Source organism: Montipora foliosa, chromosome 5 (genome assembly GCF_036669935.1).
Source record: "Montipora foliosa isolate CH-2021 chromosome 5, ASM3666993v2, whole genome shotgun sequence".
In the NCBI taxonomy this organism is placed as follows: domain Eukaryota; kingdom Metazoa; phylum Cnidaria; class Anthozoa; order Scleractinia; family Acroporidae; genus Montipora; species Montipora foliosa.
This window is the reverse complement of record NC_090873.1, coordinates 20,433,878-20,445,553: the sequence shown is the minus strand read 5'-3', so window position 1 is coordinate 20,445,553 and position 11,676 is coordinate 20,433,878. Positions and strand designations below refer to the sequence as shown.

Sequence of the window (11,676 nt, the reverse complement as noted above, 5' to 3'; positions counted from 1 at the left end):
TCTTTTTGCTTGCATGTGATTGGCTATAACCTGACATTACTAATGGGTTGTAGATTTACAGTTAATCAAACCCACCTATTGGGTGATGTTGTGGGACACCTGGATAATGTAGTCAGTTTGGTTAGCTGGCCTGGTTTGATTTCACTTGTATTATTTTAAATAACAAGCAAACGCTGTCACTGTATATTTTAATATTTCTGTCGGAAATCAGATATTGTTCCAAAAAGTAATTAATTTTTGACATTGGTATTTGGAACAAATATTAATTTTTGTAGAAAAAATCAGACGAACCTATCCCGATTAAAAACAACATCGCTGCACTGCGAAAGGGTCTGTTTAATGTTACAAGAATGTTGATGGATGTGTCAAGTCTGCGCGATGAAGTTCCAGGTTATGAGGTGAACCTAGAAAATGTTGCTGTCTGGATCATCAGAGAGATGCGTCTACATGGCTCACTTCCAGATGATATTGTTTTCAATCTTAAAGTTGATGGACGCCCTTTCTTTGGTAATTGAATGCTTGACTTTTATCATTTTACTTTAATTAAAAAGAGCATGTCAGTCTTTCTATAACTGATAATGGCTGCATGGATCATTGTCTTAGTATTCTATTAAATTACAGGCAAAGATCAAGTTGCAGTTGGGATTGTTCCCCTTGATGCTAAACATCGGTCCTCTCAGAGTGCAAAGTCAGTTTATCCCCTGGCTATAGCCAATTGTAAGGAAAAAAGGTAATTTATGCTTTTCCACTGCAGGGCAGAACCATTTTTAAAGGCCCATTTTCACCCTTGATGCATTGCGCGCCGTGATACTTTGATCCTGAATTTCGTGTTACACGAAATTACCGAATTCTTCGAAGCAGACTTGCATCGCTTTTTCCCAAAGCAATCCTTGGAATATTGTTCATTCTCTTGCTGGAAAAACTTTCTCTTGTTGTCACTTTTTATATTTCTGAAAGTATTTTGTAAATATTCTGTATATATTCGTAAATTTTGTTCTGTGAAGACTGTGTGTGTATGACGAAATGGCGGCCATTACACGCCGTCGTGTTGGAAGACCAAAGTTGCCTGGCTCTTTGAAGTCGATTCGGTTGAGGGAATCTGTTTTTAATCTCTGGAGGGGTAGAAAAGAAGCTCTGGGACTTTCACAACGCACAGACAGTGAGTTTGCAGAATTCCTGTTACATCGTGGAAGGTGAGGTTTGCTGCTCGACAGCTACAGTACATAATTGGTGCACATGTACACCACTTGTTCCACTTGTTACTTAAAATTATTTTCCTTTGTGTTGCCGATACACTTCTCCAGGCAGTATTGTATTTGATTTTTTCCTTTCCTTATTAGATCAAACACCATTCATGAATCTGCAGAGGTAAATTTATCTCTGTCTTGTGAAGAAGATAATGATACAAGTAAGTAAGTTCTTTTTATTACTGGTAGTCCCACGTAATCTTGTAAGCCTATACAAGCTTAGAAACATACTGTTACCTAAGCTTGGATTAAATTTTTGTGTCTATATTTATTTGATGAATCTGTAATATTCTTGTTGTTTTCCATGTAGTTTAATTTTGTGTTGTTTTGAGGAAATTAATTTTTATTCCTATGAATAGGTCATTTACGAACATATTTGCTGGTTTACCCTAGATCCAGTTCCCTTGTTTTCTACTCCCATTCGTGCAAATCTTGCTGGTGAGTCACACTTAAGTTGTGTAGATGTCACGGGGATATCGGACTTGGGGAAACAGAGAGAACCAGATCCAGGGCATTCAAGAAGTAAACTGTTTGACCAGACCAATAACAGTTTCACTGGCAACCCATTCTCTGCTGGTGGGTTTGCAATTGATGACAGCCTATCTGAAGAAGACTCTGATGTATCAGTTGAGCCTACATGTATTTTTGATGATCATCCTTTTCCTGACTTGGAGCAAACGTATGTATAGAAATGGGATAGCAATGTGCACAAAGTCATATGTGGTAAAAACAATGTGACAAGCACAGCGAGTAGAATGTTTAAAAATAATTGGATGAGGGTGAGCAAAATATTGTGTTTTGTCAGTGGTGAGCAAAGCAGTTATTTTTCTGAAGCCGAAGGCGGGGCAAATGATAGATCTGAGTGACACTGACAAATAATGATGTTTTGCAATAGGCAAGTTCAATAATTGTTTTATCATTCGACCACCCATGAGCAATATTATTTGCAGCAAAACACAATGAGAGGTTGCTGTGCATTCACGAGTATACCATTATCTGTAGGCATTTATTGGTAGGTTACATGGTGGGCTCCTAGGTAATGGAAAGGAAGAAAAACATGCATTAAATGATAAAATTTATTATTCATATCTTCAAGCTCCCAGTTGTAATATTGTATCAATTCTACGATTGTTGTATTTTTAACCGTGTGATATACAGTTCCATACAATATCCATACCACCCCCACAGAAAGGATTAGAATTTCCTGGGAGCCGGGGGAAAGGGGGGTCAGTATTTTTCTGTATACCAGTGATAAAAGAATACCAATGCAGATTTTAAGTCATTTCTCAATTTTGCCTGTTTCTAATTTTAATGGCTACAGCTACATGGACGATGTAAAGGTCTTTCCTTTTGTGTATTTTTCTTAGTTATATGCATGCAAGAGATATCTTGGTGTACAAATACTCTGTTTGATAGAGAATCAATTATTTTTTTGTATAAAGCAAATAGAAGATGATTTTTGCACCAAGAAAGCCTCAGAAAACAATGAATGTTGATCAAAGTTGAAACCATAACCTGTTGTGGGTGTCAATTATGTAGTACCTGATGCTCAGCTATAGGTATGACATGTGTAATGTTACTTAGAGACCACTCCCATGATCAGAGGCCCTAGAATGGAGCACCTGATAAAAATGCCAACAATTCATATCATGATTTGTAGTAAATGAACTGTATGTCCCATACATTCAACCATTATCGAATTTATATTTCATTGTCAAAATTTCACAAGATTTCAATGTACTTTTGTGTACAGAGTGAACATCATTGTGGAAGATCTTAACAGGAGTGACACATCCAGTGATGAACTCAGCGATGACCACAGTGATTATGACGAATGGCATCTTGATAGCTATGGCAGTCCTGAGCATCCTGATGTTACACAGCTGTTTGGTGAAAAGTGAGTAGGGTCAACTGTCAATGATTGAAGTTAGTATGCAAACACCAGTTTGTGAAAATGCAAATATATAATCTTAATTTAAATGAAGGCTTTTTAATCCTGCATATTAGATGTATGCATGCTTGAAGATAGGCCATATGTTACCATATGTCACACAGTACAGAGCTGCTCTGCAATTCCTCATGAAGGGGGTTTGGTGCGGAGGGGGTGGTGTACATTATAGCAATCAATATTATAATCATATTATGTTGCTTATTCACAGCATGGATATCAGCAGTGAGGAAGATGAAAGAACCCTTACAATGGTTGATCCTTCTTATGCTGCTGAAGATGATTCCAGCTGTGTTCCTACTGCTGCTGTAGCCCCTTGTGTTGTGTCTGAAGCCCCTCAACCTTACTACATACATGCAGATGATGATACCAACCATATTTGTGGCGCTGCTGGAAGTCCGACGGTCACCGAGGCCCTTGAACAAGAAGTAAGCATGCCCCAGCCAGAGGAAACTACCAAACCAGCAGAGAAACATCAAGCTGAAATTCTTAAGAAGCTAGAGGATGCTTTCCAGCAGCTTACTAGCAAAGGTGATCTCGAAACATTCTTAGCCCTTCACTCACGAATGAGAGTTATGGTCTCCATCAATAAGCTTGTGGAACTTTCGGAAGACAAATGTGCCCTCTGTGGTGAGGGACTTCATTTTAAGGAAGAGGTGAAGACCATTGGGTCCAGGGTTGAAATCATTCGCAAATGCAAGAATGGACATTGCCAGAAATGGGTGTCATCAGAAGTCTTAGGAGTGAAGAACAATGTAGAGTTTTTCCTGAATGATTCCCTATTTGCAGCAGCAATAATCATTTCTGGGAATAACTATAGCAAATTTACCCTGTTATGTAAAGCCCTTGGATTAAGTATTATCAGCAGGAACACATTTACAAGATTCCAGAAGCACTGTGCAGCCCCTGTGGTTAAGGAGATTTGGGATGAAATGAACTCTTTGATAACTGGTATTCTTCAACAGTATGACGACTTGTGTTTGTGTGGTGATGGCAGGAATGACTCTCCAGGACACAGTGCAAGGTACTGTGTCTACACGCTAATGGAGCATGCCAGCAAAGTAGTTGTGGACATGGCAGTTGTAGATAAAAGGGAGACAGGGGGCAACTCTGTTGTCATGGAGAAAGAAGGTTTGAGACGACTTCTGGAGAAGATGGCTAGTGTCCTCCCCTTCAGTGAGCTTGCAACAGATGCTTCTTCATCAATTATGAAGCTTGTGCGTGATATGAAAGGTATGCTTATGTTATTTGCATATTCTAATCTCGAGCATCTTATCAGCGAAGTGTTGAATCCCTTTATTCTCATTGCTTGGGATGGCTGCCCTTAGTGGCCTTGACTCTAAATACATGTATCCAATGTTCTTTGACATTGAATACCCAGATAAACCCAGCAGCTGGTCAATAGTCTGTATATTAAATAGTCAACAGTCACAGTGTATGTTCATCAATGAATTAAAGATACCTGGATTTGATCAGTGCCATTGGGGCTTCTGGCTCAAAAATTATAACTATTGATAAACAACAATGAGAGAGAGCTTCATTGCTAATAGGCCCTTTGCATGATCCGGTCATGTGTTACATGTTACCAGCCGAGCCTGACTTCCTTGTTTTGAAAGTCCCTCTGTGTTATTTGCATCCCAGCACAATGAATTCCATGCCATGTGATCGGATTGTGCAAAGGGCCTGTTAGCTAATAATAGCTTGTTTTGGTTTGGTAGAGAAATTTCCACAGTTGGTGGAACTGTTTCACTCTCTTGATATTTGGCACAAGGCAAAGAAGCTGAGCAAGTGTCTTCATCAAGTAAGTGCATGTTTTGTCACTGTCATTTAAATGTTGCAAGTATATTTAGTTTCCCAAATGTAACAAATGTTTGATTTAGTTGTCTTTGTTCTCAGTAAGTTGACCACCCTACTTTGATTCTATATACTAGATTTGCCTCTGTTTTTGTTCCTGTTTTTTTTTTTTTGTAACAGGCTGCTCGCATAAGAGGATGTGAAACTCTGAAAGAGTGGATCGATGACATTGTCAACCACTTCTGGTTTTGCTGTCAAAGTTGTGATGGTAGTGTGGATGAACTGAAGGTTGGAAACAGTTTTCCCCTTTTATTGAATATTGTGCTAGACAGGAGTGCCCTTGTTGCATGATCTACACAAAGCAGTTTTGCTGTACAGGGTTTTTCCTTTGTGATGCAATTTTCTTCTTGCTGTCTTATTTGGTTTGAGTACATGCTAATTGATTGCACATTAATCAAAATCTCCATCTGCAGTCATATTTACTGTCTTATTAATGTTCATGAAGTTCTGAGAGGCTTCTTGTTTGTGTAATAATTTTTTTAGTTCTAATACTGTACATGTTTATCATTTTTAATTTTTAGGAAACTTGGTTTGGTGTTCCTCACCATGTTTGTGGCGAACATGAATGGGCTGGAGGAGCCTGCAAGCATTCCCCTGATGAAACAGGAACTTCGGGAAAGACATATTTGGCGAAGTCTTCGAAAGCTTTAACAGCTCTCAGGGAGGTTGTTTTGGACAAGAAGTGGCTCAACAACTTGGAGTTTTATGTTAGGTTCAGGTCAGTAATTCCCGTTGCTGGTAGTGGTGTTATAAACTTGAAGACTTAATTTTCTTGCATTGGTCAAATTGTTTCCTCCACCTGCCCCCTTTCATCAAACAACCCACTGCTGTCAATAAATCTCACACAATGACATTCCATACATAAACAAGCATTTTATTATCAGAAAAGGGTTGTTTCAATATCAAGGGCTTGTTTTAAGATTCAAGGTGGCTGATCATGATAGGAAATGAGGACACTAAGTACTACTTTACCACTCATAATATTATAACTTTTAGGTTTATCATTTTTACAGGCACACAAGTGTATTGGAGAGCTACAATAGCATGCTCACGAAATATGCTCCAAAGCGCATGGCATTTGAGTAAGGAAATCAATCTTGTGTATTGTGTATGTACATGCCTTTCTGTCTTGTAGGTCTTTTAACAGGCCCCTCCCATCAGAGACCACATGTAGTAGAATTGTAAATATCAGTGTTTCAGAAGTTACCCACCATTGATAACCTGTATTTCATTTCTGCTGTAGTCTGTTCTTGCAAAATTTTATAATGATTACTTTCAATTTTTTTCATTCATTTATTTCAGATATCCCTACTTTATCATGAGGATAATGTTAGCTGCTATTGATCATAACATGCATCTCTCAAGAGGGAAGCAGGTAAATGCAGCTGGTGATGCACGTGGTCACAGGAAATATTCCAAACGCACCCAAAAATTCCATGCTGAGATTGTTAAAGAAGAGAAGAGCTACAGCTATTTTCCTTTCATGATGGCCAAGATGCTCAAGGAGCGTTGTCTTTTAGAGGGGAGCTTTTCACAGCCAACAGATGACAACCTCTTTAATCCCAAACAGATAGCCCCTACAATTGGAATGAAGGCAGCACCATCCACAGAGGAGTTACTTAAGGGTCCTTCACGCCTGTCCAAACCTGGTCTTTCTAGTTAATCTAATTTTCCTTCTTTAAATTTTTCTTACAGGTTGTCATGAAAAGGGTCTTTGAATTTTCTTACAATCACTGTTGTATTTTTTTCAGGTGGGCATTGGTGTTTGGGTTAGTAAGAACATGGGATTTTACGAGACAGTTCTCTTTTTCAGTGGTAACACACACAGTTTTAATACCAGGAATTAACAGTAGAGTACTTCCATAACTTAGGGATGTCTGACATTACCAGTATAAGTTATATCACCTTGTTCAAGAAGTGGAGATGTTATGATTCTTGTTTTCTTATGATAAGACTGGAAGATGGTGTCAAAATTTACTACATTTTGGTCCCCCTATAACTTTCCTTACTATGAAAATGTTCTGAGATAATCTATGTAAAAAGTTAAAATAAATGCATTGTTTTACAATCAAACTGTCATTGCTAACAATAATGTCCCCTAAGTATATAATTAGCTTTGATCCAAGACTATTTGGACAGGAACAGCTAGACCTTTTGCACAAATGGCACTCAAACTTGAATAACAGTACTTATACATCCTTAGCCTCACATTCATGTGAAAACTCCTTTGTCCAAAACCCTGATTAAGAGGCAAAGGATGTATAAACTATTGTTATTCAAATTTAAGCACCATTTATGCAAAGGTATATAAGCTTACCACCTTGCACAAATTTCACAAGGGTGTAGGGTCAGAGGCTGTAATAAATGCTATGCAGTTCACACCCAAAACATTGGAATTGATATTATTCCTTAAAAGGTGGTTTAGATGAATGAGCCATTATTGATAATAGCCTTGGATTATTTGCAAGATAATGGGATGAGGGGGGAAAGGGGGGGGGGGGGAGGGTTAGGAAAGGGTTGATTTTTAAACTGTGTGGTTTGTGACATGACCACTTTTGCTCCCCACCCCCTTTCCCTATTGGGAGTTACCAATACTTCTAAAGTTCAGCTGCTTCAAAAGCCCATGTATCGTCCATCTGGGGAAGGATATGCATGTCGTATTGACAAAACTGCACAGGATGGAACAACTCTCCTGTTTCCCCGACCAAGTTTTCCATATTTCCATAGAATATATTGTCTGTATGCTGCTTTTCGAAAACTTTCCATCGAAAAATTGAAATCATCTGCTCTGATGTCGCAGCGAGCCTTAATACATACTTCTAAAATATCTCTGTCAAGGCAAATATTGTTGAAAACCTGGAAACGAGTTATGCAGTTAACCCTTTTGCAACAGAGATTTTCCTGGTCACTGGGCATAGGCCTGCAAACTCCACACCTGCACCACTCTGGAGAACTGTTGTTGCCTGGGCTTGGGGGAGGTGGTGGTGGTGCATTTTTTTCATCTAGCAGCTTCTTTGCAAAGTCCAAACTCCCTCTTCCCATTGCCAGAACATTCCTGAGGAGGTACTCTATATCCTGTCTAGTAAGGGTTGACACAAATTCCTAGACCAAACAGAACATTGCAAAATATATGAAATTATAAGTATGAACAAAGAAACCAACAGAGGGCTGAAAATCCTATTCTGGGACCTCGCAGGTATAAACAGCATTCTGGTTTATTTTACTAACGTTTAGGATATTAGTTATATGCAGACTACAGTGCATTTGTGCACGAATATTAAAGTCTTCACCTCTATTTGTGTTGCCGAGGACTGCACCTCGTTGAATAACTGCACTTGTCCATCAGGATCTACTGGCGTATTTACTTGTTCAGCCTCCGCCGCCTCACTTGCCTGTGGTACAAAGAAACAGTAAGCCAAACAAAATCTTCATAAAAGAAAATTGTGTTTTTCTGTTTACCTTGTTTTTGCATTTCGCTTTATTGCAAAGGCAATTCGAAGTGCAGTTTTGGTTAGTCGCCTTGCACGAACACGAACCTCGGCCAGATCTCCGTGCACACGCACCATTACATGAACAGCGCACTTCTGGAGCAGGTAAGTCCTAAAAGATACACGATAAAGCGAGGATGAAAATATAATGTTTATTTCATTCCACAAATAACAGCAGAGGCAAATATTCCGACAGTAAATTCGACAATGAATTGAAGTTTTGCACGTGGATTTATCACCTACCTCGGAGGCTTCAGAGTTTTCACGTTCTTCTGGATCAATCAACGACCCGTAAACATTTCTCTGCTGGGATTCATCGTTGGTAATAGATTCATCCACTTCCATGAATAACTAATACCAATTTCTAGGATTACTAAGACAATGTGGCAGAGAAAACAGCCTAAACACCGCGCGCGAAGCTTTGAATGTGCGAAAAGTTTTCCCGTCGAAAAAAATAGATAGCCAATCAGAGTGCGCCATTTAACAATAGAGCGATTTGAAAACAAAAACAAACGACCGCGTTGCATCAAGGATGAAAATGGGCCTTTAAGCTATTTTATTATCTTGCTTTCCATAATGTTTTAAAGAAATATAATGATATTTTGACAGTACATGTATGTATATTGTGCGGTCTTAGTACCTGACCCTTATTGGCAGCGAGGATGGAGGACTTTGATCTGTTTCAAATCTTATAATCTTGCTGTGTTACTTGCTATAGTTACAATCATTACGATGTGGAAAAAAGACAATAAAAACTCGATTTTCAATAAAAGGGTATGCAGCCAACAATTTATGAATGAATTGGGTCATTAGAGTGTTTGTGTACATAAAGTTGCTGACAGTTGATGAATAGTATTTTGGAGATTATGATGACTACACCAACTCCCATTTTAAGGCTTATTAATAAGTAACCATCTTTAATTAAGACAATATAAGGTGGACAGATTATTAATGATTATGAATCTACAGATTATTTGTCTATGTTGCATTTTCAAGGGAAGATCTCAGAAAGCTGTTCTTAAATTTAAACAAGGAGAAGGACAAGCTTAAGAAGATGGGGATTAAAGTGGATGGCAAACACTATCATATACGCTTTAAGGGTACTGGATCCAAACACTAGATGATTTTAAAATCTGTTTATTAATCTTTATTATCTATTTGTGAAAAACATTACAAAATAATAACTCAAAACAATGCACACAGAGGTATACTGAATAGCACTAGCTGTCCAAGAGACTTAACATGATGCCAAAGCTAGCAAAGCAAGTGGTTTGCAATTTAGCTGAATATATCAAAACCAAAGGAATCACTTTTGTCAATCTGCAATTGATAGAAACAAATAACTCTGAGAACTACACTGTAATCAGAATTCAGTGCAAATAAGCATAAGGCATGAAAATACTTGCAAGCAAGCCACAGTTGGTTGTTGGTCTTGTAACCAATCTGCACAGGGCTTCATTGAATTAGTAATGTAAAACCAAAGTAAATTAATGTATTTAGAAACAAACTGCTCAGTTATTAAACTTTTACTTAGTCAATTTGTTTTGTATACAGTTACTCTTGATTACAAAGGTTTGGTGTTGCTGATGGCAAAGATCAGTGATGAAGATTTTCAGCTTGGTGGACAAGGCCTTGCTCTAGAATTCTGCATTTTCTGCTTGGCATTGAGAGTAAGTTTTTTTGAATGTACATTTAGTTTTGAAATGTTCAAGAATAAGAATGTCCCTAGATCTCTTTTGAAACTGTGATAATTTTACCAGGCAATGTGTCAATGCTCATACTTTAAAGGGTAGTAGGGCTCATTGAAAAGCAGAATTGTAAGCAGGTGTAATGTCCAGCTAATAAAAACACAACATTTTCCACAAATTTTTGGTTGGTCCTTTTCAAGTGGCTGTTTCATAGTTTTATAGTAATTTTTCTTGGACAATTCTGTCCAAGGGGAAAAGGTGCAAATGAGGTTAACCCTATGTGAAGCACCAACCCGAGAGACAAGGCCAGACCACAACACTGGGAACAACGTTCCCCTGCTAACTATGTAACACTGGAGATGCTGAAGACAGGGCCTATGGTTTATAGTCTTTATCCGACAAGACTTAAACGTCTAACCATTTGCAGATATAATGACAAAGGCAGCACATTCTCCTCAGTTCTTTTAAGACCCTGAGTGTTGGTCTGCTCTGGGGCTCGAACCCTCGACTTCCTGCACAGTAGACTGGTGCTCTACAAACTGAGCTAACCAGGTGGCGGTTTGACTGGTCCCCTCATTTATTGCATTTTTGAAATAATTTTAATAGATTGTATCTTTTCTTATTTCAATATAATAGGCATGTGATTGTGATTTAGGGATGCATGAAGTCTGTCTTGAACACTTCAGTCCAACAAAGGCAAACATTGGCGGGTAAGATATATGTATACATAGAAAATTTGTGCTAACTAAATGGCAGGGTATGTTCAGATGGTCCTGCTGATATCATTTCATTCTTATTTTCAACTGTTGTAGTCAAACTATGAAGAACTATTTAACAATATTATTAATGGTATATCATATATGGTTAGGAGTTGGTCGTAAATAAACAATTTATTCATTTGAAATAATGTGTAATGTGGCTGGGTGTTTCTGCTTGTCATTTTTTTTTTTGCTGAAGGGCACCGCCATAGGTACCTTCATTTCATTAATCCTCAATGTACTTTTTTAAAGCTTCAAAGGGCTGCGAGATGACTTAACATGCCTCCTTGATGAAGACCTTTCTACCATGAGTCTTTGTGCTTTGCATTGCGAGATGCGAAACACTGAGCAGATGCTGAAAAGTGTTGGATTGCTGGCTTATGAGATTGGCTCACTTCCAGAGTGCAATGCCAAACTTTCTGATTATGGTCCATCCAACTTCAAGGCAGACAGGATCACTGTTAAGTTGAGACCTGGACAAGAAACAGCTCCTGGACGAAATAATGTGTCTTTTCCCTCCTGTTCAGGTTACTCTAAAATCATAATTTCTATTATTTGTCTATTAGGTTACAAAAAAATTCAGTCTTGTCAAACAGCACTAGGTTTCTTCACCTTTGTGCCATGCACTTTTAGTTCAATTGTTTTCAATGTCAAAAATTAATCAAAAGAAACTGTATCACTATGGCAAGACTG

General features: G+C 38.2%; 2 protein-coding genes across 3 annotated transcripts; one reads left to right on the top strand and one right to left on the bottom strand.

The window, feature by feature from the left end:
* Nucleotides 1-783: 783 nt before the first annotated feature.
* LOC138003027 (uncharacterized) lies at nucleotides 784-7,065 on the top strand. 2 transcript variants are annotated; one of them, XM_068848976.1, is made up of 11 exons: nucleotides 784-1,193; nucleotides 1,341-1,408; nucleotides 1,641-1,926; nucleotides 3,001-3,144; nucleotides 3,407-4,428; nucleotides 4,914-4,996; nucleotides 5,170-5,277; nucleotides 5,571-5,767; nucleotides 6,063-6,131; nucleotides 6,352-6,424; nucleotides 6,801-7,065. In XM_068848976.1, exons 1-11 carry the CDS (start codon nucleotides 1,024-1,026, stop codon nucleotides 6,894-6,896), a joined length of 2,316 nt encoding a protein of 771 aa, XP_068705077.1. In that variant the 5' UTR covers nucleotides 784-1,023; the 3' UTR covers nucleotides 6,897-7,065. The 2 variants fall into 2 exon arrangements, with proteins under 2 accessions (XP_068705077.1, XP_068705076.1); XM_068848975.1 differs by having other exon boundaries at nucleotides 788-1,193; nucleotides 6,352-7,065.
* Nucleotides 7,066-7,662: 597 nt separating this feature from the next.
* On the bottom strand, nucleotides 7,663-8,882 carry LOC138004334 (uncharacterized). Its single transcript, XM_068850814.1, has 4 exons — nucleotides 8,781-8,882; nucleotides 8,509-8,649; nucleotides 8,340-8,441; nucleotides 7,663-8,151 (listed from the first exon to the last, which is right to left on the bottom strand). Exons 1-4 carry the CDS (start codon nucleotides 8,880-8,882, stop codon nucleotides 7,663-7,665), a joined length of 834 nt encoding a protein of 277 aa, XP_068706915.1.
* Between the last annotated feature and the right edge of the window lie 2,794 nt (nucleotides 8,883-11,676).

Coding starts and splice junctions, on each gene's coding strand:
- LOC138003027 (XM_068848975.1), top strand. CDS start 1,024: ATGGCGGCCATTACACGCCGTCGTGTTGGAAGACCAAAGTTGCCTGGC. Junction 3,145..3,406: donor ACACAGCTGTTTGGTGAAAA/GTGAGTAGGGTC, acceptor GCTTATTCACAG/CATGGATATCAGCAGTGAGG. Junction 4,997..5,169: donor TGAGCAAGTGTCTTCATCAA/GTAAGTGCATGT, acceptor TTTTTGTAACAG/GCTGCTCGCATAAGAGGATG.
- LOC138004334 (XM_068850814.1), bottom strand. CDS start 8,882: ATGGAAGTGGATGAATCTATTACCAACGATGAATCCCAGCAGAGAAAT. Junction 8,442..8,508: donor AAGCGAAATGCAAAAACAAG/GTAAACAGAAAA, acceptor TTTGTACCACAG/GCAAGTGAGGCGGCGGAGGC. Junction 8,152..8,339: donor CCTCGGCAACACAAATAGAG/GTGAAGACTTTA, acceptor TGTTTGGTCTAG/GAATTTGTGTCAACCCTTAC.